The following is a 22,566-nucleotide window of genomic DNA, read 5'->3' on the forward strand; positions in this document are numbered from 1 at the left end:
GTTTGTCACTATGGTAAATAGGAAAGCATTTATAATACTTTGTCATGAAGATGCATATTATGCTCTTCCTTACCAAAGAATAAAAATGTCTCTGCTTTTTTCTCCAAGAAAAAACTAAACACTCCCACAGAGTAAATGGCAATTAGGCTGAATTACGGCAATTCTTGCTGTGAGCGCAATGTCATTATGCTGGGACTTAACTGTCATTACACTGTAAATATACCTACCCAGGGGCAATGCTTGCCCACATGAGCTTGCTACCTTGGCATCAAAGATCTCACTTCTTTTGACTCTTGGGTTATATTGCAACTGTGTTGATTTATCCTCTAACTAGATTGATCCTGGAACCCCAAGTTGTGCCACAGCCCCACGCCGGGCACTTGTTAAAATGCAGATTCTATGGGGCCTAGGAGGGGACATTTCTATCCAGGAGCCAGACGGGGCCCGGGCCCGGTTTGAAGACCTTTGTTTTGAAGAACGTGGGGTCAGCGAGTTGACGAGGAACAAGGATGAGCTCATTTGAGGAAAAAACGGAAGGAAGCACTTGAAACCGGGTTTCGTTTCACTCCCAAACTGCGGTCCACAGAAGCATTTCCCTCAAATAACTTGAAAAACTTTATGAATCGTGTTTAAGTTTTTTACTCTCCAAATGTAATACAATTCTTCAGCTAAAACAGGAATAATGAGACAAAATGGTTCTGAAAAGTACAATAGAAAAATATTGTTCACTGGTTTATTTTTCCAAATGAGCATCAGGCTATTTACAAATACGCAGCCCTCCAATGACGTGTATTAAAATGGCAAGTCTATCACTGTTTGAAATCTAAATGAAAACAAATTTATTAAGGCACGTTTGATCTGAGAATTTAAAAAACTAACTTTCTGGTATAATGACAGATTCATTTCACTTTTGTCCCCAAAACACATGAGCACCAAAATTGTCAAAGAACACTTAATATTTAGTAAAACAGTAAGGAATATAAAAATTAAGGAGGGGAAAAAGCGTTTCCAAAAGGAAATCTTTGGAGATCGGTTTACTGCAAATAAAACAGACTAAACACACTCCCAATACACATAAATAATACTAACAGGTACTCAAGAAATGGCAGAGCTCTGAACAACAGATATTAAATAAATTAAAGGTATTTCAGATACAAAGGATAAAACAAAACAGTAATGAAAGAATGAAAACCATCTCCACCCACATAACACAGACAGGATGGAAGGAACAAAACTAAATACATTTTTCCCCCACGTTTTGATTAGGGTGTGTGTGTGTGTGTGTGTTTCAGTCTGTGTACATCAGATTTATTGTAATAATTCATCTTTCTCATTCTAAACATTAATATTTTACCCTTTAAAGAGAAGGGTCAGGAAGAGAAAATGCCAAATCCTTCTTGAAATTTAATGCCAGGTCTATTTAGGCCGAATGAACTACCATGAGAACAGCCACATCCCTCACTGTGCCTTCTTCACGCCCCTTGCTTTAAAACCTACGTGGCCAGCTGGGCTTGGTGGCCCACCCCTAGCACTTTGGGAGGCGCAGGTGGGTGGACCGCCTGAGGTCAGGAGTTCGTGACCAGTACGGACAACATGGTGAAACCCCGTCTCTACTAAAAATACAAAAAAACTAGCTGGGCGTGGTGGTGTGTGCCTGTAAGCCCAGCTACTCGGGAGGCAAAGGCAGGGGAATTGCTTGAACCAGGGAAGTGGAGGTTAAAGTGAGCCAAGATTGTGCCACTGCATTCCAGCCTGGGTAACAGAGTGAGACTCCGTCTCAAAAAAAGAACAAAACAAAACAAACAAAAAACCTACGTGGCCATGCTGAGCAGAGTACCATTGAGGGGAAATGATCAACTCTGGAAAGCTCTCCTGAAGACAATGATGAAACAGCTATTATCACATTTCCTTATCTTACAACTGGAACATGAAATGGCTTTAAAACAATTGTAAAAAAAAAAAAACAAAACACAAAAGGTAGAATCTGTGGAATGTTAACAATCACAACAGAACATTTACCAGAGTTACAGTGTTTTGTTACAATAATACTTTGCAGGAATGTTCACGTTTTCTGCCATAGGACTGGAGCAAAGGGTCTCAAAAGAAAACATTTTTTTAAAAAAGTTTTGTTCATCAGGTACATTTCAAGTCAAAGTTAAGCAGGTCTGCTACATAATGTTCAGCAAGAAGATGTGTTCAAAGGCAAACATTGATCACATTCTTGTTCAGAAAGCTCAATCTTAAAGGAGTCCTATGTAAGAAAACCACTTGTAAAATATATCCTTGTATACGGACTTCAAAAACTGATCATACAAAAAATTTTTGAAAAATAAATTAGATAATTAAAAACGTCTTTTCCAGCAAAGCTGGGCATTAGGCTGTCCTCACTGAGCCATTATTATTGCTGCTTTTACTGTAACTTGGATCATTTTTTTCCAGCCACATCTCAGCCAGCTGCTGTGTGGACCCATAGGTCGATGCTTTGGACCCCAAGCACATTTTGTACTGTTTGGGGTCAAGATTGGGATCACAAAAGACAGGATGGTGGACGTGGACTACTCCTACTTCCTGGCTCCTAAACGTCTTCAAACCTGCCTGGACAACCTTGTTGAAAAGGTCCACATCCTCCAGCCCCCAGCCTTGGATGGAAACATCAAAGCCACCCACTCGGACAAGATCTCCCTTATAAATACACGTGATGCCAAACCCATAGTTTCTCCAGAAGCCAGTTTTCTGAGTAAAGGCAAAATGGTTGTCACTGGGAACTTTCCCACTATAAACAATCTTTGGGTCATACTGGCTGAAGATGATTGGAAAATATATTTGTTGGCCCAGAACTGTATTTGCTCGACATCGCTGAAGGAATTCTGTAGTAAACACGAGGTCGACGTCGCAGAAGAAGAGCAAAGATTCATTGTTAAACTGGGAGGATCCTACTTCCAGGGCCAGGGCTCTTGAAAACTCTCCAGACACAGGCAAAATCTGCATGTCGGCTTTAGGGTACTTAACGCGGTAATCTCTCATCAGTTCAACTTGTTTGGCCTTGTCAGGGTTGGAGTCAGAATTGAAAAGCAGAACCACGAGCTTGACGTTCTGATTGGGGATAAGACACGTCTTCTCAAAGTTTCCCATAAATCTCACAAACATGTCGAAACGCCCAGACAAAGGAATCAGTATGTTTATCTTTTTATCTTTGGGTTCTTTGTGCTCACTCTTCGACCCAGGGAGCTGAAAGGGGACGAGCTTCTTCAGGGAGTTTGAGAGAAAGGACAAGGATCCAGATTCCTGATTGATCCTCTTGGCCAACTCCTGTGCATCCAGCTCCTCATGCTCCACAAACTGGATTTTGCTGAAAGTCTGCTGTAAATACGCGTGCCTCCTCACAGGGACCGTCATTTTCTTCCCTTTGTGCTTTTTGTACAGAAGCAGCAGGTCCAGGATGTACTCAGCCCCATACATGGGGTTCACCCGGCGGTAGCCGTACTGGATCTCCTTGAAGTCGATGACGCGCCCTCTGGTCTTGGCGTTGGCGTTGATCATCTCCATGACCTGCATGACAATGTCGTCCAGGGCTTCCCTCTGGGCGGAGTCCATTCCTCTTCGCGGGGGCTGGCCGTCAACTGCCGAATACAAGTATTTTCCAGTCAGAAACTCCCATTCCAGAATCTCCTCTCGCTGGCGGGGCTGAAACCTCATGAAGGAGGGAGGGATTCCCAGCTGGAGGTCCTCTTTATGAATTTCTGTGTTGCTGTATTTGCTCATCAGGACAATTTCGCGGTGCAGCTGTATTGTGCGATGGCGGAGCTCGGCTATCTTGCGGCTCAGCATGTAGCTGTGGAGCCTGTACTGGTAGGGTGGGTTTTTGTTGGGGTGTAATGTGATAGCTTGGTGAATTTTACTGTTATGGAGATCTCTAATGTACCCCTTTTTGTTCTGCTCATAATTCTCATAAAAAAGCTGCTGCATCTGTTACGGGAAAAAAAAGAGATCACAAATTTAGTATTGTATGATTGAGTGCCAGCACATGCTAAAGAAAATGCAAATATTAGAAATGTTTCTGAATGGACCACAGCACACAAAAGGCCCTAGATAAGGCCCGATCAACAGCAGTCTAATGTGGTTAGAAGAATTCACAGACAGAAACTGCTTAAGGAAGTAAGGGTTAATAACCAAAGTTGGCCAGTATACTTTCACAGGCAAACAGAATTATGAAAAAGTTGTCCCATAATGAAAACATATAAAATTGAGATCACAGTGCACCACAGGAGCATGCCTGAAAGATAAAGCCACCCCCGTCCCACTACGCCTGTGAAAGGGACCCACAGAGTCATGCGTCCCGGGCTGAAGACCTGAAGAGCAGACCCTGCAGCTTCTATCTGTGGGAATAAACTTCCTCCTGAGAGCCAGAAGAACTCCAGGCAAACAACCTGAGCGAAGGAGTACCCTGCTTCCAGGGAGCTAAGGGAAAGGAAAGCCTATCAGAGGCAGGAGGCGGCCTGGCCCTGCGAGGATGCTGTAGGGATGAAACAAGGCTCTGTGAAGTCTCTGGAAGCAAGCACACGCTGAAAACCCTCTTCACGCTGCTGGCCTCCTGTGTACGAGGAAGGTACCCCTCTCCCAGGTCTTCTGTGGAGGCAGGAGCGGGCCTGCTTGCTCAGCACGGGGTCTCCGGCACCAGCACGGGGCTTGGTGCCTGGGGGATCAGAAAATGCTGGCAGATGGGAAACATGCAGGACGCACAGGGCTCACCATTCCACCAACTCTGCCTCCGCCCCGTGGCGCAGGTTTTGGGAGAGCATAAGCTTACGGGCCATCAGCCAAAATGGGTTCCCTCAAGTTAGGAAGGGAATGTGCCTAGTGCCTCAGTACATCTGGGCAAGGAGATGAACGTTTTTACAAAGCATGTTGGAATGCAGAGTAATAGTTTGCAAAAAATGTTCAGTGAAAGCATTTGAGGTTGGTATCTGGTAAATTAGTCCTGTTTCTTTCAAGTTCATGGTTGTTTTTTGTTCATATTGTTAAATACTAACTCTTGGTAAGGGATGATACGCATTCTGGCTGACTGGTTTATTTGCCTCCGGACAATCATATGCTGACTTTTTCCTGAGCCACTGCAACTACCGTAATAGTAGAGAAATATAAATGGGCACTTTTATACCTTACTTCTTTTTCTCATAAGGTAAAAAGTAAACAGGGAGCCGGCATGCCTGCCAGGCCCCGCACAGAGCTGGGGTCTGATGAGGGCTGACCTCTACCTCCTGGGCACCCGTGAGTCCGGTCTTAGAGCAAGAATTAGAGCAGAATTACAGCTCCTCCAAAGCGCCGCCGCTGTTTCCAACTTTCCTTCCCACACCGCTTCTGCTCCCCACATGGCAGGTGCACGCATGGACTTAGCACTGAAATCACTCCCACACTGTGGCACACTTTTCTAATTAATTAGAAAAGGTGGTGAGGTTTTCTGTGGGGGTAGGAAGCAGGGCCTCCCTAGGCTAGGAGGAGAAACTCTGACTCTGACCCCCCTGCAGCACACAGGGCACACTTTATATGGAATTTTACATGCCCTTTCTGCTACCTACTATCAACTTTACTATCAACTACAGGAAAGCAAATCTCAAACTCTTGTTTTAAATAAACTGAAGCAAAGAAGTAACCTGGGGCTTGCTGGGAGAAGGCAGTAAGCGACTGGCACTGGGACTCCTTCAAGCCCTGATGGGCGGGCCAGATACAAACAACATGAAGCTAAAGGCCCTGCCACAAGGCTTGGATGAACCACGCTAACTTATCTCTCTTTTTACTTTGCTCCTTCTGTGGGTCACAACAAAAGAAGCCTGATGCACTTCCTGCCCAAAGCATCCTTACTGTTCACTTTCTAGCTGGGCTGATTCTTGGGTACAAACGGCAGGGCTACAAGGTGGCAAATGTAATGTGGGGACTCAGAAGAAAGGTTGAGAACGATTATTTGCAGGCTATAAAACCCTGAAGCAAATATAGTCATTTTCCAATCCTGTTGGGGCACTCGGGGACACAGCAGTTACAAGGACCTGCTATGGTGCCTCAGAAGATGCTCCCAGGGTCTGGGAAGCCATGCTTCCTGTTCCACCAAGGCCAGCCTTTGCAACGTGACTTAAGTAACTGCGCAGGCCACCAGACCCCACTGCTGACTGCACCTGACGATCTCATGGTAAGGCAGGCTCTTCCACGGCAGAGACCCACAAGCCCACATGCTGCCTAACTGAGAGCTAGCACAGTCATGACTGTCTGCTGTATGATAAAAAGCTAGATGACAATTCCAGCAGAGATTCTATATGGATTTGTTTCAAGTATAAATTGCTTCCATTTCATCTGCTCATAATTTCCAAATTGTTAACAATGAACACAAAGAACCATAATATCGTTTGTGGAAGGTCTCTCCATTTCCAAGAGTGTAAACACACATTAATTTGGCCTTACAAGCTGCCTTCTACAGTGAGGTGAGAACAGTCTGAAGCATGTGCTGTTCCTTCTTTGCCCTGCAGGAAGCTCGTGCTGCCAATTCCATCTCCACATGTATCTCCGACCCTTCTCTCTCCAGCCCCACTGGGTCATGCCACAGGTTCCCCATGGGTCTGCTTGCAGAATTCTGTTCCTCCCTCAACAGTGCTTCAAGACAGTAGCACAGAGGTATTCTTAGAACACACATTGGAGACTTATGGCTAAACAGGAGTGGTGGAACTCACATGATTTTCTCCTCTCTTCCCAAATACAGTGGATCCTTGAACGACGTGGGGGTTAGGAGTGCCGACTCCTCACGCAGTCAAAAACCCATGTATGAGTTCTGACTCCTAAAAAACTTAACTACTAATAGCCTACTGTTGACTGGAAGTCTTACCAATAACAATCAATAACACATCTTTTGCATGTTGTGTGAATTATATACTGCATTCTTACAATAAAGGTAGCTAGAGAAAAGAAAATGTTATTAAGAAAATGGCATGGAAGGAAGAGTAAATACACTTACAGCACTGTATGTATTAATACTGTGAGTTTACATTGTCTGTTTACAAGATCAATCGTCTGTATCTGAAATGGATGGGCCATTGCAGCTGCAGACCTCAATCTACAGTACCTAGCAAGCAATTCATCTTTTTCTTGTAATGTCATGACTTTTCCGTTTCTTGGGAGCCATTCAGCATGGTTAGTGGTACTTCATATGGGTCCCACGGTGTTATTCGAGGTTCACAGTATTGCACTAAATCTGATGAAAAATATAAGAACTGCAAGAGATCGCTCTTGACTGCAATATGCAATTTTCTGGAGCGATGAACTGTTCAGGCGGGGATGATTAGTGTCACCCAGCATTTCAAGCCTATATTTGCACCAGCTGAGCTCACCACAGTGGCAACAGGAGGAAGCTATGAAGTCACTACAGGAGTAGAGTATGTACCACAGTTGTTTTATACAGTTATGACTGAATGCTGCATCTTAGTCCTCTGGCTTTACTTCCTTGATAAATACATAACTCTGAAGTTTAGTTTTTCCAGAAATTACACCCAAGCACAAGGTGGTGAGGTGCAAGTCTGATAACGGGGAAATGGAAATTGGGGGACTTGAGCAGGACCCTGCCCTCATATCCCACTTGCCTCCCAGAAAACTTATCCCACTTCCCACCCCACGTAGGACCCTGCCCTCATATCCCACTTGCGTCCCAGAAAACTTATCCCACTCCCCACCCCAAGCAGGAAACCGGAAGAGTCTTTTGGATCAACTGAACAGTACCATAGATAGAGTCTGCCAACAAAAACATCAACCAAAAAGCTGGTTCATTACAGCACAGACACTAGTTTTAAAAGCCTCTGCTACACAGCTCCTGGTCAGCTTCTCAATGCTTCACTCTTAATGAAAATCAACAGTCAAGGATCATCAGGGCAGCTGAAAAAGGGTTCCAAATGGGAATGATGAAAATAAAACAAAACAAAAGCAAAACCCTTGGTGGAACAGAAACAACGCAGTGAACAGAAGAAAAACCCAACAACAAAAACAAAAAGCTACAATATAGTCAAAGGGAAGACAGTGCAACCAAAACAGAATATGATAAACACGAAAATCAGAGGAAAAAACCCTTGAAACCAAACACAAGACAGCAAAACAAAGGAGTAGAGTTTGAAGATAAAACTGAAGAAATCCCTAGAAGATCATAACGATAAAAAAAAAAAAACCAGACAACAGGAGAGAAAAGTATTCATTCTAGGAACAAAAAGCACACAGGAGGGAAAACAACAATATAAAAAAATGGATCCAGAATTAAGGGAGTCAGGTGCCTGGGTTAAACTCTAAGTATCCAGTATAAAAAGTACAGTATAAAAGTATCCAGTATAAAAACTACAGGAAAAAGCAATCTAAAAATTTCCACAGAGGAGGAAAAAGGGCATATACAAATAATCAGAAATGGAAACAGCACCGGACACAGATAACACCACTGGGAGCTGAAGAACAATGCCTTCAAAAGTGGGAGGAGTGGAAAATTATTCTCAGTGTAGAATTCTCTTCCCAAACTATCCATCAAGTGAGAAGAGCGAAAGATGTCAGACACTCAGGACTCAATTTCACCTTGCATCCATTCCTTCCCAGGAAGCTCCTGAAGGATATATGTTCCTCTAACGCAAGGAAAGAAAGCTGTAAAGAAGATGACAGGATCCAGGAAACAAGACGCATGGGCCAGAATGACCATGCAAGGAGGCACCACACGGACAGCCCTGCAGCAGCTGCGGGAACACGTGCAAACGGGGGAGGGTGTGGGTGCTCACTGCCTCCATCTCCAGAGTCCAGCTCAGTGCTCTATATATCGAATTCATAACAAGTGAGGCCTTTAAACAGAGCAAGTATGGAGAAATTGTTGAATGACATCCATACAGAAGGAAACAGCTGATGAGGACAGACACGATATCTTACACACGGTAAACGGCATCCAAGGATAAGGCTGGGCTCCTCTGGCCAGGATGTGTTTTAAAACGCAAAAATCAGTAGCATATTGAAAGAGAAAATATATACTACTCTGGAGAGATGATATAGTGGTCACCTTTTTTTACTCCCTAGACCAAATATGACTGCACACTTTATTCCTGGCCGTCCATACCCCACACAGGGAGGGCGGGCCCCCATGGGAGGCCTCTACATGACTGATTACTTCTCACACACCCACTAGGACAACACGTCCCCACACATTTTCAGGAATCCATTTCACAAAATGTTTTAGAAGCTGCTATGGTTGTTACTTTCACAGAGTGTGTGTGCTAAGGGGGTGAACATGGAGAAAAGCATTGACTAAACAGGTTGGTAGAAGCTGTAAAACAGACTGAGGGTTTTAAACTACAGTGAAAGTTGCTGTAAGTACCTTCCAGCTAAACTCTACAAGTTTGAAATAAATGTGTTACATATATATATAAATTTTTTTTTTTTTTTTTGAGACAGGGTCTCCTTCTGTCATCCAGGCTGGAGTGCAGTGGTGTGATCTCAGCTCACTGCAACCTCCACCTCCCAGGGAGCTGGAACTACAGGCATACACCACCACATACAGCTAATTTTTGTATTTTTTTGTAGAGATGGGGTTTCACCAGGTTGCCCAGGCTGGTCTTGAACTCCTGGGTTCAAGCAATCTGCTTGCCTCGGCCTCCCAAAGCCCTGGGATTACAGAGGTGAGCCACCGAGCCCGGCCATTTTCTTTTTTTAATGAAAAAGAAATCTGTTGTAAGATAAAAAGGTGTGTGTGAGTGGTGCACATGCACATATGCTTGGGGGGGAGCACCTGAGAGAAAGTGAACTTAAAGCCAAGTCTATGCCCAGACTGGCTGGTGGCCCCTGCTCTGTCCCAGAGGAGTTACTTTTATTAATTTATTATTTATTAATGTTGCTACAGTATATAAACAATTCAGACAGAGAAGTTCCTACCTGCCAGACTGGGTGGAACACATACCTGTAATGATCTTTAAAAAAATCTAAACTGATGTCAAGGAAATAGCTCTCCCTTTCTAAAAGAGGGTGATGCGGGTTTAAGCAACAGGTGAGCAGACACTCTGTCACAGGTAAGGACGAGTACCTCCACCTTAACCAAGACCTGCCCAAATGGGCTTCAGGTGGTGCCCTTCAGCCAATTTCTGTACAAAGCCTTGTCATAAATGGCTTTGGTGTAGAGGTAGGGAAACATTTTCTTGTTACCCTCAGCGTGTGGAATGGGAGATGGAGAGGCAGAAATCAAATATGCTGTCTTTAGAGCTCTTTAAGAACAGGAAATGTGAAATATAATGCAAAGCAAAAATGTCAATGAGATATTAAAGCCAGGTTAGGAAAGAAATTCATACATCATCTGTGATTTCTGAATGGAGCAGGAAGGAAAACTTAGGGAAGCCCTGACGGGCCCCACCAGGCTCCAGGGCCATGGGGCCGCCAGGCCAGCCCTTGCTCTGAGTGTGAACACCGTCCACGGAGCACCCTCCATCCCCCTTCCCTGTGAACGCCCTCCACGGAGCACCCTCCATCCCCCTTCCCTGTGAACGCCCTCCACGGAGCACCCTCCATCCCCCTTCCCTGTGAACACCCTCCACGGAGCACCCTCCATCCCCCTTCCCTGTGAACACTGTCCACGGAGCACCCTCCATCCCCCTTCCCTGTGAACACCCTCCACGGACCACCCTCCATCCCCCTTCCCTGTGAACACCCTCCACGGACCACCCTCCATCCCCCTTCCCTGTGAACACTGTCCACGGAGCACCCTCCATCCCCCTTCCCTGTGAACGCCCTCCATGGAGCACCCTCCATCCCCCTTCCCTGTGAACGCCCTCCACGGAGCAACCTCCATCCCCCTTCCCCGCCTTCCCAGGTAGCCCTCCCATGTGACCACATCAAGAGATCTCAGTGCTTCTGGATGGAATCTTTGCCTCTGTGGCAATGCGGCCATTTGTACTGAACTTTGGGATCCCCTGCAATGTTCTCCTCGAAATATTTTTTTTTTTTTTTTAACCTCACCAGGTTTCCAGTTTCTCTGCTGTGATTTGGGTTTTCCCTACTTCCTACCTTTCATTTTTCTTTGAGGATGCGTATTTAAGAGGCATGCTGTGGGTGAGATGAAACTGAACCATTCTGCTCTAGGCACATCAAGGAGAAATGCTGGTCATTAAGCGTTTAACACCTACATCTCCAACCATCTTCCTGCTTTCCCTCATATTATGGGCTACGTCACTGCTCACCACCAGAATGCCATTAAGTAGGAAACACACAGGTAACATTTAATTACTGAGCTCCAGGCAATTTCCTGCATTCAACAGGAAATTGTTGAAGTCCCTGACCCTTAAGTAGTATAGTCAGGCCAGGCATGGTGGCTCATGCCTGCAATCCCAGGAGTTCCAGACCAGTCTGGGCAACATGGTGAAACCTTGTTTCTACCAAAAAAAAAAAAAAAAAAAAAATAGCTAGGGGTGGTGGCACATGCCTGAGGTCCCAGCTACTTCGGAGGCTGAGAATCAATTGAGTCTGGGAGGTGGAGGTTGCAGTGAGCCGAGATTGTGCCACTGCACTCCAGCCTGGGTGACAAAGTGAGACCCTGTCTCAAATAAATAAATAAAAATAAATAAATAAAACGTATAGTCACATGACTAAATTGCAATTTTCTTGTAACAGAAATAAAGCTACTATTTCTCTGGAAGAAAGTTTAGAATATAACAATTTCAAGAATAAAGCTGTAAGACCTTGGACAAGCTACTTGAATTGATCGAGTCTCAAGTTTTCTCATTTATAAAATGACTGGGCTGGACAAGGTGGCTCACACCTGGAACCTCAGCACGTTGTGGGGCTGAGGCGGGAGGACTGCTTGAGCCCAGGGATTCAAGATGAGCTTGGGCAACATGGTGAAATCCTCTCTCTACAAATAATTAAAAAATTAGCCAGACGTGGTGGCACATGCCTGTGGTCCCAGTTACTCGGGAGGCTGAGCGGGGAGGATCACGAGCCTGGGAGGTTGAGGCTGCAGTGAGCCACGATCGCACTACTGCACTCCAGCCTAGGTGACAGTGCAAGACCCTGTCAAAAAAAAAAACAAAACAAAAACCAAAACAAACAGACAAAAAACACAAAAAAGTGACTGCATTGTACTAGACAGAGGATCCGTCAAGGTAAAGAATTCAAAGATCTTATGTGACCATGTCAGAACGAGTCACAAATCCTCTGAAGCCCAGCTCTGACATTCTTCTGCCCACCTACTCCTGCTATGGCTGAAGCTGCAGCAATATCTTCATTGACTGAAACTATATGTGAAGCATTAAAGGGTAATAACATGTCCCTATTAACTGTTTCTATCCTGTGAAACTTAATCTCCAACTCTTCTATAAAATTAGTTAAAAATACGAGATTCTTAACAGTTCATTTTAGTAACTCCAGGAATAAAGTAATGACATTTTTGTTATAAAGAATATTCTGGGCCGGGCCAGTGGCTCACGCCTGTCATCCCAGCACTTTGGGAGGCCGAGGCAGGCAGATCACTTGAGGTCAGGAGTTTGAGACAAGCCTGGCCAATGTGGTGAAACACTGTTTCTATTAAAATTACAAAAATTAGCCAGGCGTGGTGGTGTGTGCCTGTAGTCCCAGCTACTCGGGAGGGTGAGGTGGGAGAATCGCTTGAACCTGGGAAGCAGAGGCTGCAGTGAGCCGAGATGGCACTACTGCACTCCAGCCTGGGTAACAGAGCAGGACTCCATCTCAAAAAAGAAAACAAACAAACAAACAAAACTCCAGAATATTTTGATAGTACCAAATTCAAAGTTTAAGAGGATTTTATTATAAGGTATTTCAATAATCTATAATTTGGCACATCACCTAGAAGAATATTATAAAACAGAAAGAAGTACTGCAGAAGAAAACACAAGTCAATATAGACAGGTTAATTTAATAATCACAAGAGTATTCCTTGCTTAAAAAAAACTCAGCAAAGAAACCTTCTTAAGATGCTTATAGTGGCACTGATGACTTCATTTAATTTCCACTGTCCATGAAACAACCCTTAATCTTTGTTATAAAAAGTGCCTCCATATCCTTCAACTCCAGCAAAGCCATCTCCCTTCCTGTGAGATGTTTCAGGGCTCTGCGTCATTCTCCAGTGAATCTGAGAGGGGCTAATACCAAGGTCACGCTATTCCCAGGAACTTCTAGCCCAGCTGGGAATAACCATCAACTACCCATATCTAATCTCTGGTTAACGAATACCTTCCACAGTCTTCATTAGCAAATGTCCTTCTTGTCCTCTGCAAGGAGAGCCAACATTCTCATTAAGTCCTCGTTCTTCCTGTTAACTGTTTACATGACTGCCCTTCAGCACGTACACGGTTCAGCCTCAGCTACAGACCATCACTGCTACAGAGCGACAACTTCCCATTCGGACTTAGGCAGTGTTTCAGTTCATTACAGAGAAGTGGTTTTCTCACCCTTTTGTCCTGAAAAGTGGTTCAAAGAAAGTAAGCGTTGTCTAAATGTCAAGAGACCGTAACTGCTGGTAGCCAGTCACGAGTTTTAAACATTTAAATTACATTCTCATATGCTTCCAGGTAGGCTCTACGGGTAACTTACTGTCCCAAGCAGGACCTTTTGAGATGAAAGAATGTGTCTGCTAATAATCAGGCCGAGACCACCAGCATAAACGGGGCCTGTCCAGACTCAGGACACATGGTTATCCCACTGTCCCTACTAGGTCTTTCCTAATTAGTTTTGTGTAGGCTTTGCCAATTTTCATCTAATTAAGTTCAAGGATTACGTTTTGTGTTTTAAAAACTGAAATTGTCATGGAAATTAAGCTGGGACTTCAGTGGTAAAAAAAAAAAAGAAAAGAGAATTATTATGAATGAGTCCTGAATGGTTACTGACTAATTCTGAAACCTAAACACCTTTTAGAGAAGCCTGACTCATTTCAAAATAATTGAGAATTAAGCTTAGCAAAGTAAAACAAAAGCTGTTGCTAGTAATTTAAGGCTTCTGCATAAGACTATAAGTAAAGTGATAAAACTGAAACAATAGATTTTGCAACTGAACATTCCATGTCTACATCATCAGCAGAGACTGTGGTAGGAGACCCTTATCTGCAGTCCGAAAACTATCTAAACTCCCATGTCTTCCCTTCACAAACATCTGATCTGGGGCAATCAGTTGAATGCACCAGGCATCACCTTTACAAAAAAAAAATGAAGTGGCAGACGTGGCAGCATGATGCAGGATGAATACATGCAGAACCGTCTTTAAACAGATAACGTCCTGTGCACACGCGGCACTCAATATTTACTGAACGCTCCCGTGAAAGGCGCTGTACCAGGCAGTGAAAGCCCAAATGTCACGTACAAAGAAGAAACAAGCGCGAACACAAGATAGAGCTGGCGAGCGTGGCGTTAAGAGTCCCAGCCCGGGCCTGCCACGAAGCGGCCACCAGGCTTCTCTCCCAAGGTGTTTCTAAACCCGGCTCACCCAGCACCAGGTATGGCCCTCTGGCCTCCACACCCGTGCTCTCTCAGCACCCTCTCCACTCCAGTCAACACGGACCACACACCAGCGTCACACGTGACCCAACATGTCTCTATGAGAAGGTGATATGAGCTCTAGTCTAGGGGACTGCCAAAGCACAAACTAAATAAAAAATAAAATTAAAAACAAACGTACAGGGACAAGGTGGATGTAAGCCAGAAGGGATGGAGCTGGGGGGGACCAGGACATGCCACACAGGCCCATTGCAGCCGGGTTTAAAGGGAAGCTAGAAATCCAGCTGTTCTGTGTCAAGTCTAACTGAAGTGCTGGCAACCAGTTCAAGTGAGAGAGAAAGGGAAAGGGACAGAGAAAAGGAAAAGAGAGAAAAAAGAAATACAAGCCAAAGTATATCTGTGGGTCAAATATGACCTACAGATTCACTTCCTTCTAGGATATTTTTTCATCCACACCTGACTTTTTGTAGAATCTTATTCGACATAAAGACATTCAACGCCGTGTTAACGTACAGCATTTAATGAAGAAATGTCTTACTTAAAAAACCCAACCACCCCCACCACCGCCTAAAGACTCCAGCGGCGCTGGGACAGTGGAGGCCTGGTGAGTGGGGACAGCACGGTGGCGCTGTGGGCGGGGAGCAAGGGTTCCCGCAGCCCAGCTCCACCACTCGAGTCCTCGGAGGAAGAGCAACTGCTCTAGAAGCCCTGGGGTCCCAACCCAGCTTTGGGTCACGCGTTACACTCAGAACTGTCAGTGTTTCTGTCATTTACATAGTGTTGAGTGGGGTGGGGTTAAACGCCACAGGTTTGGACCCTGGGTTTTGAGCATGACCCCTGTGAGGCTGAAGACTCCATGTCTGCCATCTCCAGTTCATATGAAGTCTGAGGGGGGACTCTCACTTCACACCTACCTCACAAAGGTACCATTCTGAAAGTTTTCTTTCAAAAAAAAGGGTAAGAAAAACACTGGAGAGGGGACTGAGGGAAGAAGAGGGAGTGGGTTTGTTTTTCTGGGGAAGGGTGGGTGGGGAAGGGAAGCTAGTAAAGCTTTAAATTCCATAGTGTCAAATTCCCAGGGAAGCAATATGAACAGTTTTCAGAGCATAGGCAACCAACAAAAGCAATCCCACGGAGAAGTGACAGGCTTTTCAACCCTTGGGGCTGGAACAACTGGACATCCAAAAGCAGGAAGATGAAACGAGACACAGACCTTACCCTTCACAGGATCACAGGCCTAAATGCAAAAGGCAAAACTGCAAAACTCCTAAAGAAAACAGAGGAGAAAATCTAGACAACCTTGGGTTTGGTGATGACTTTCTAGACACAACACCAAAGACACACTCCATGTAAGAATTGATAAACTGGACTTAATTAAAGTTAAAAACTTCTGCTCTGCAAAAGACACTGCCAAGAGAATAAGACAAGTCACAGACTGAAAGAAAATATTCACAGACTTATAAGACTTATCTAAAATATACAAAGAACTTCTAAACTCAAAAATAGGAAAACAACCCAATTAAAAAGTAGCCAAAGGCTTTAACAAGCACCTTGCCGAAGTTACACAGATGGCAGAAAAAAGCATGTGAAAGTCATCATATGTCATCAGGGAGATGCAAATTCAAACAACGAGATGCCACGACACACCTAGTAGAAGGGCCGAGAGGAGTGACGCGAAATGCTGGTGAGGACATGGAACAAGAGGACTCTCACTCACTGCCGGGGAGAATGCAAAATGCTACAGGCACTTAGGAAGACAGTTTGGCAGTTTCCTGCAAAACTAAACATACTCTTACAGGATCCAACAAGTGAGCTCCTTGGTATTTACCCAAAAGAGCTGAAAAGTTAGTGTCCACACAAAAATCTGCATATGGGCGTTTCCAGCACTTTTGTTCATAATTGCCAAAACTCAGAAGCAACCAAGATATCCTTCAGTTGGTGAATGAATAAACTGTGGCACATTCAGATAATGGAATACTATTAAGCATTTTAAAAAAATGAACTATCAAATCATGAAAAGACAGGGAAGAAAGTTAAATGCACGTTACTAAGTAAAAGAAGCCAAACTGAAAAGGCTACATACTGTACGATTCCAACTATATAGCACTGTAAAACAAAACAAGGCAAAACTATGAAGACAGTAAAAAGATGAGTGGTTGCCAGGGGTTACGGGGGAAGGATGACCAGGCAGATCACAGAGGATTTTTAGGACAGTGAACTGCTCTGTATGATACATATATGAGGGTATCTGTCATATCACAGAGGATTTTCAGGACAGTGAACTGCTCTGTATGATACATATATGAGGGTATCTGTCATAAACTTGTTCAAACCCACAGAATGTTCAACACCAACAGTGACTCCTATTGTAAACTGTGGACTTCGGGTGATAATGATATGTCACTGTAGGTTCACCGATTGTAACAAAGGTACCACCACTCTGGTACAAGGTGTCCATATTGGGGGAGACTGTGCACGTGTAGGGGCAGGCGCCACTTGGGAAATCTCTGCACATTCCACTCAATTTCGCTGTGAACCTAAAGCTCCTCCAAAAAACTTAATTTTTTTTTAAAGCAACCTATTAGGGAAAAAACGTCCTCAAATTATCTATGTTAAGTAGATTGTAGGGGAAACTGGTAGTACTTTTTCTCTGGCTTCTCATTTATAATAAATTCATTCATTTTCCTTCCTTCATCCATCTACTCACTGCTCTCAGCAAAAAAAAAAATTTACAGAAATATATAAAATACACTAAACTTCAGATCCTTTGTGGAAAGAGGTAGGTGGAAATAAAATGCAAGTAATTAATAATTAACAATGAGTAGGATTGTTTGTTCTTTAACACAGTATTCTAAACTAAAAAGCCCTATACAAAAAGAAGAGAGAAGTATTTTTAAGCATCTGCTATGAGATACCATACTTCTCTCTCTCTCTCAACACACTCATTTAATCCTCACAATTTTAAACTCCTTGAGAGCAAAACTCATTTTGTTCTAGGTGCCAAGCACTGAGTAACTGCCCTCTAAGTACTTGCTGAATAAATGAATGAGTAGATACTGTATCTCGTTTACAGGTAAGGACAAAAAGATTAATCACAGACAACAATGTAAGTGGCTCCTGTCAACACGTAAACATTACAACAGAAGAGACGTGTCATGCCCAATAAACAAGAGCTAAGAGAACACACACTCTGCACAGGGCCTTTGCCTGTCAATACGTAAACATTACAACAGAAGAGACGTGTCATGCCCAATAAACAAGAGCTAAGAGAACACACACTCTGCACAGGGCCTTTGCCTGTCAACACGTAAACATTACAACAGAAGAGACGTGTCATGCCCAATAAACAAGAGCTAAGAGAACACACACTCTGCACAGGGCCTTTGCCTGCTCAGAAAAGACATCCCCATCCCCACCCCCACCTCCTACCCCTCAGATTCCCAGACAGCCAGGCAGGGGTCTGGGGTAGACCAGCCAAGGCAAGACAGCCAACCTTAACCCCAACTCCCCCCACTCCCAAACAATATGGCAACAAGAGCTAAGACAAGGGGACTTTCAAATGCAGAAGATCAATATCTTCAGAAATACGAGAGGAAAAGCATCCTTCAAAGAGGATCAACTAGAATTCTCAGAATTCAGAGTTCTAAACGCCTCCCTCGTGGCTCCACAGAGGTGCCTTGAAGGCAGGTCTCACAGATTCTTTCCACACTCACAGCACACAGCAGAGCCTGGCATTAATGTATTCCCTTAATAAACATTTATCCAAAGGTTAAGATGTCATAGCTCAAAGTAATCATCCTACATGTATTTCCAAAATAACCTACTTCCCTGCACAATCATTCAACTATCCTTTTAGCTAAACTCTAGGCAACATGTTTAAACTGACAGCCAGCCCTTTCACCCTTCAGAGGCACCCAATTTTAAAAAATGCTTATTACCACTCCTCTCCCATTGAAGTGAAATAATTTATGTGATTTTATATAATAACAGTAACAACTAACATCTCTCGGAAGCTATACCAAGGACCTACCCTGTATGCACTGGTGTAATCCGATGAGGTAGCTCTGTTACTGTCCACATTTTACTTTCAGGGATACTCTAGTTTGTGCGTTCAGCAACTTGCTCACACCCCACAGCCATTGCACACAGCAAAGCCCAGGTTGGCTCTCAGCTCTCTCTCGGGCTGGTTCTTGACAAGACAAGTAGAAATGCCTGCCCGGCAAGCAGGCAACAAACAAGGAGTGTGTCAGACGGGGATGAGAGCTTTGGAGAACCACGAAGCTGGGGAGACAGCAGCGAGGGCAGGGCTGCAGCATCATATCCTTGGGTCAGGGAAGGCCTCTCCAGCAGGGAAAACCTGAGGGAGACCAGACAGCAGTGAGGGGGCCAGGGAAGCTTTCCAGAGAGAATCAACCTCGGAGCAGACTGAAGAATACGCTGTGCTCTTTCAGAACATTCATTTCTTCCTCTGGGCAAGGGGCCACACCCTGGAGCAAGGAGCAAGCATAACGGCTGGGCCACCAGCCTGACCAGCTGCCCGGGAGCAGGTGAACGCTCCTTCCTCTCCAGCCGCAGTCACGCTGTGTGCATGCACATGTGCGTATTTTAATGGCATCATCAGCAAGAAAGGTTTAAATGCTGGATGGAAATGACTGTTCACAGTTTCTGACCAAGTATGTTTACTCCATGGACCCAAATTTGGGTCAGATAATGCATAAGAGTAAAGAGAAGAGTGGGAAAGTCCTCTATTTAACGTGCACACAATACCAACACTCCTGGCACCGAGGAAGACACGCTGGGGATAGCACCATGCTCCACACCAGGAGAGTGTGCATCTTCACGCTCCTTCCTTGCCTGACAAAACCTGCTCTCTTGGCCATGGAGACCACTCTGACATCACTTCTGCTTGGTGAGCAGGTGGGGCACCGAGTCCCAGCAACAGAGGGCCCCAGCAAGGGTAGGGCCATCAGCGTGGACTTCCACACCTCCCTCTACCACCTCCTTCCTCCATGTGCTTAGGGGCGGTCAGATGCCCTGGCCTTGGCCAAGCACCAGGGCCAAGTGGGATCCAAAGGCCACCAGCATCTTTTAAAAGTGAAAGTGACTCGAAAGCATCGAGTAACTTTCTCTGTGCCCTCTTCATGTAGCTACGGAGCGCCTTCGGCAGGAAAGCCATCACTAGTGATAGTAGAGGTAAGTAATCTCAGAATGGGTAACTTTTGCTTTATTATTAACATTAACACAGAGACCACCCACGTGCTACAAACTGAAAGAAAAGAAAAATTTCATTGGAGGTAAACCTGTCTCAACTAATTAAATGTCTCTACTCCTCTGCTTCTTTCTTAGCCTGTTTGTGTGTCCATGTGTACGCACACATTTTACATGGGTACCTCAACTGAGAAACATTTCAGTAGGCTAGGCAGCATTTTAAAGCATTTCAAAATGATATTTCACAATTGCATTTTCAATTGTAATTTCTAAACTAATTTTAGATCAGAATTACGTAGCCACAACAGCTATCCAGCCATTAATTTTGCCCTTATGTTCCTTGTTCTCTATTTGGTATTTTGCACCATTAAATAAAGCTATATAATAATCAGGTGCTGAATGGAAGAGGATGCGACAGCTGCTTCTGAACAGTGCAGTGGTCTTCAATCACTCACAACCAGAGCTTCCTACTCCTCCTAGAACAGATCTGCTGCATGCTACATGATCTCCAAGTCTCCACACAATTCCATTTTCTAATCTTGCCTCTATTTCTAAATTAAATCACAAACCCTGACTTTTTGTATGCATGGGTTGGGTTGGGAGAAGGGAGACAGGGAGAGCTGTGAAGGGTGGGAGGATAAACAGTGGCATCTCAAAAAGTCAAAGTTCTACTTTCAAGAGTACACTTCTGATGCCAAGAAGATAAGATCTCATGCACTTCCTCCCCAGGTTTTGAACAGATTCCACAACATATGTCTTATAATAGACTGACTACAATGAAATAGAGGGATTCATGAATGAAAAGTAGTCTTCCAAACAGCATTTCAGAAGCTCGTCCATAACCCACGCGACTCTAAAAATGCCATCAAGCAGAAACATTTACATCACTTACGATTAACTATTTCTAAACCTTCTTTATTATTATAAAACAATATATACTTATTATAAAATTCTGGAAATGGGAGGAATCACTCATAATCCTACTCTGACATTTGAAAAATATTCCTTCTAATGCAACATATTCACATATAAGATTACAAAACTAATTATACTTTGCAAACTATACAGTACTTACATACTCGTGTATCACACCTGAGCAATAATCATATTTTGGATCATCTTATTTTCCTGAAATAGTTAACAACATTAACTGCTAAATAAAACCAAGCTATCCTACTATTTGTGTCAGGATTTCAACCAAAGAAAAAGAGACATGAAAATTATAAGCTATTAGAACAACAAAAATCTCACAGATGTGAGAAAGTTTAAAGGCTAATGGTAAAGGTATAAGTCATGTGTCAACCAAAAGCTAAAAACTTTTTATTACATTTTTTATTTAAAAGCTGGCCGGGTGTGGTGGCCCACGCCTCTAATCCCAGCATCTTGGGAGGCTGAGGCGGGCAGATCATGAGGTCAGGAGATCGAAACCATACTAGCTAACACGGTGAAACCCTGTTTCTACTAAAAATACAAAAACAAAATTAACCGGGCGTGGTGGCGGCTGCCTGTAGTCCCAGCTACTCAGGAGGCTGAGGCGAGAGAATGGCGTGAACCTGGGAGGCGGAGCTTGCAGTGAGCCGAGATGGTGCCACTGCACTCCAGCTTGGGTGACAGCAAGACTCCGTCTCAAAAAAAAAAACAACCTGTCTCCAGGGAGGAGGTAATTGCAGGAGAGACTATCAAATAGATTCAAATTCCAGTTACATTAACTAACTAACCCCAGTTAGTTAATATAAATTATATATAAATATTAAAAATGGACATACAAGACCAGGAGCAGTGGCTCATGCCTGTAGTCCCAACACTTTGGGAGGCTGAGGCAGGTGAATCACTTGAGGTCAGGAGTTTGAGATCAGCTTGGCTAACGTGGTGAAACCCTGTCTCTACTAAAAATACAAAAATTAGCCAGGTGTAGTGGAGGGCGCCTGTAATTCCAGCTGAGGCGGAAGAATGACTTGAACCTGGGAGACAGAGTGAGCCAAGATCACAGCACTGCACTCCAGCGTGGGTGACAGAGCGAGACGCAGTCTCAAAAAAAAAAAATGTAAAATAAGCATACCCTAACTAAACAATGTAATTCTCATGAGATCCGTAAGTATAAATTACACTAGAAGAAATGAAAACATTTTTCTTTGCTGGCTCTTATTCAGGCACTTTCTGGTGTCCCATGCTGATGTGAAGGCCAGGTGTCAGAAGTGGGAAGGTGTACTGCACAACCCATGTTTACTGGCAGAAACCAGGAAAACTCAGAGAGGTGAAAAGAAACATTAAACCTATTCTGTCTACCTGGTGATAACCACTGTTATTATCTTAGGGTATAACTCATGTCAAACTAACTTGGGAGAAGCCACAGCACTGTAATGCCACCAAGCGGGATTACACCCCGAGATCCATGACTAGACTGTAAACTATATACACTAGGAACCATATACACTATGCGAACTATAGGACGATTAGCCAACACCAGCAATAAAGCCATAATTTAAATGTAAATGCCCTGGCTTCAAATGTATTTGTCAAACATTCAATATAGGCTGGGCATGGTGGCTCATGCCTGTAATCCCAGCACTTCAGGAGGCCAAGGCAAGGGAACCGCTAGAGCTCAGGAGTTCGAGACTAGCCTAAGAAATATATCAAGACCTCATTTGTATTTGAAAGAAAAAATAATTTTAAAAAAACCCTTCAATAAACCACATTGGGTGTATGTGACCCCAGCAATTCAGTGAACTACTGGTACATTCCTAGAACAAAAAGGGGCAAAGCATGTTTAGTCTTAATTCTTTTATTCTTTGTTTACCTAATTCACAAGTATACATCTATACAGATACTCAAGAATCACAAATTTTGCTTGATTTCTTCCCAAAGAGAGTGGCAT

At 44.0% G+C, this 22,566-nt stretch overlaps 1 protein-coding gene across 1 annotated transcript in view; it reads right to left on the reverse strand.

Annotated features, from left to right (window-relative positions):
• Window positions 1-623: 623 nt before the first annotated feature.
• CHSY1 (chondroitin sulfate synthase 1) overlaps window positions 624-22,566 on the reverse strand; it is a 76,025-nt gene continuing 54,082 nt past the window's right edge. Inside the window, exon 3 of the mRNA XM_014341600.4 lies at window positions 624-3,966. Coding sequence (XP_014197086.3) covers window positions 2,374-3,966 — 1,593 coding nt within the window. The 3' untranslated portion in view covers window positions 624-2,373. The remainder of the gene's footprint in view (window positions 3,967-22,566) is intronic.

Source organism: Pan paniscus, chromosome 16, assembly GCF_029289425.2.
Source record: "Pan paniscus chromosome 16, NHGRI_mPanPan1-v2.0_pri, whole genome shotgun sequence".
NCBI classification, from domain to species: domain Eukaryota; kingdom Metazoa; phylum Chordata; class Mammalia; order Primates; family Hominidae; genus Pan; species Pan paniscus.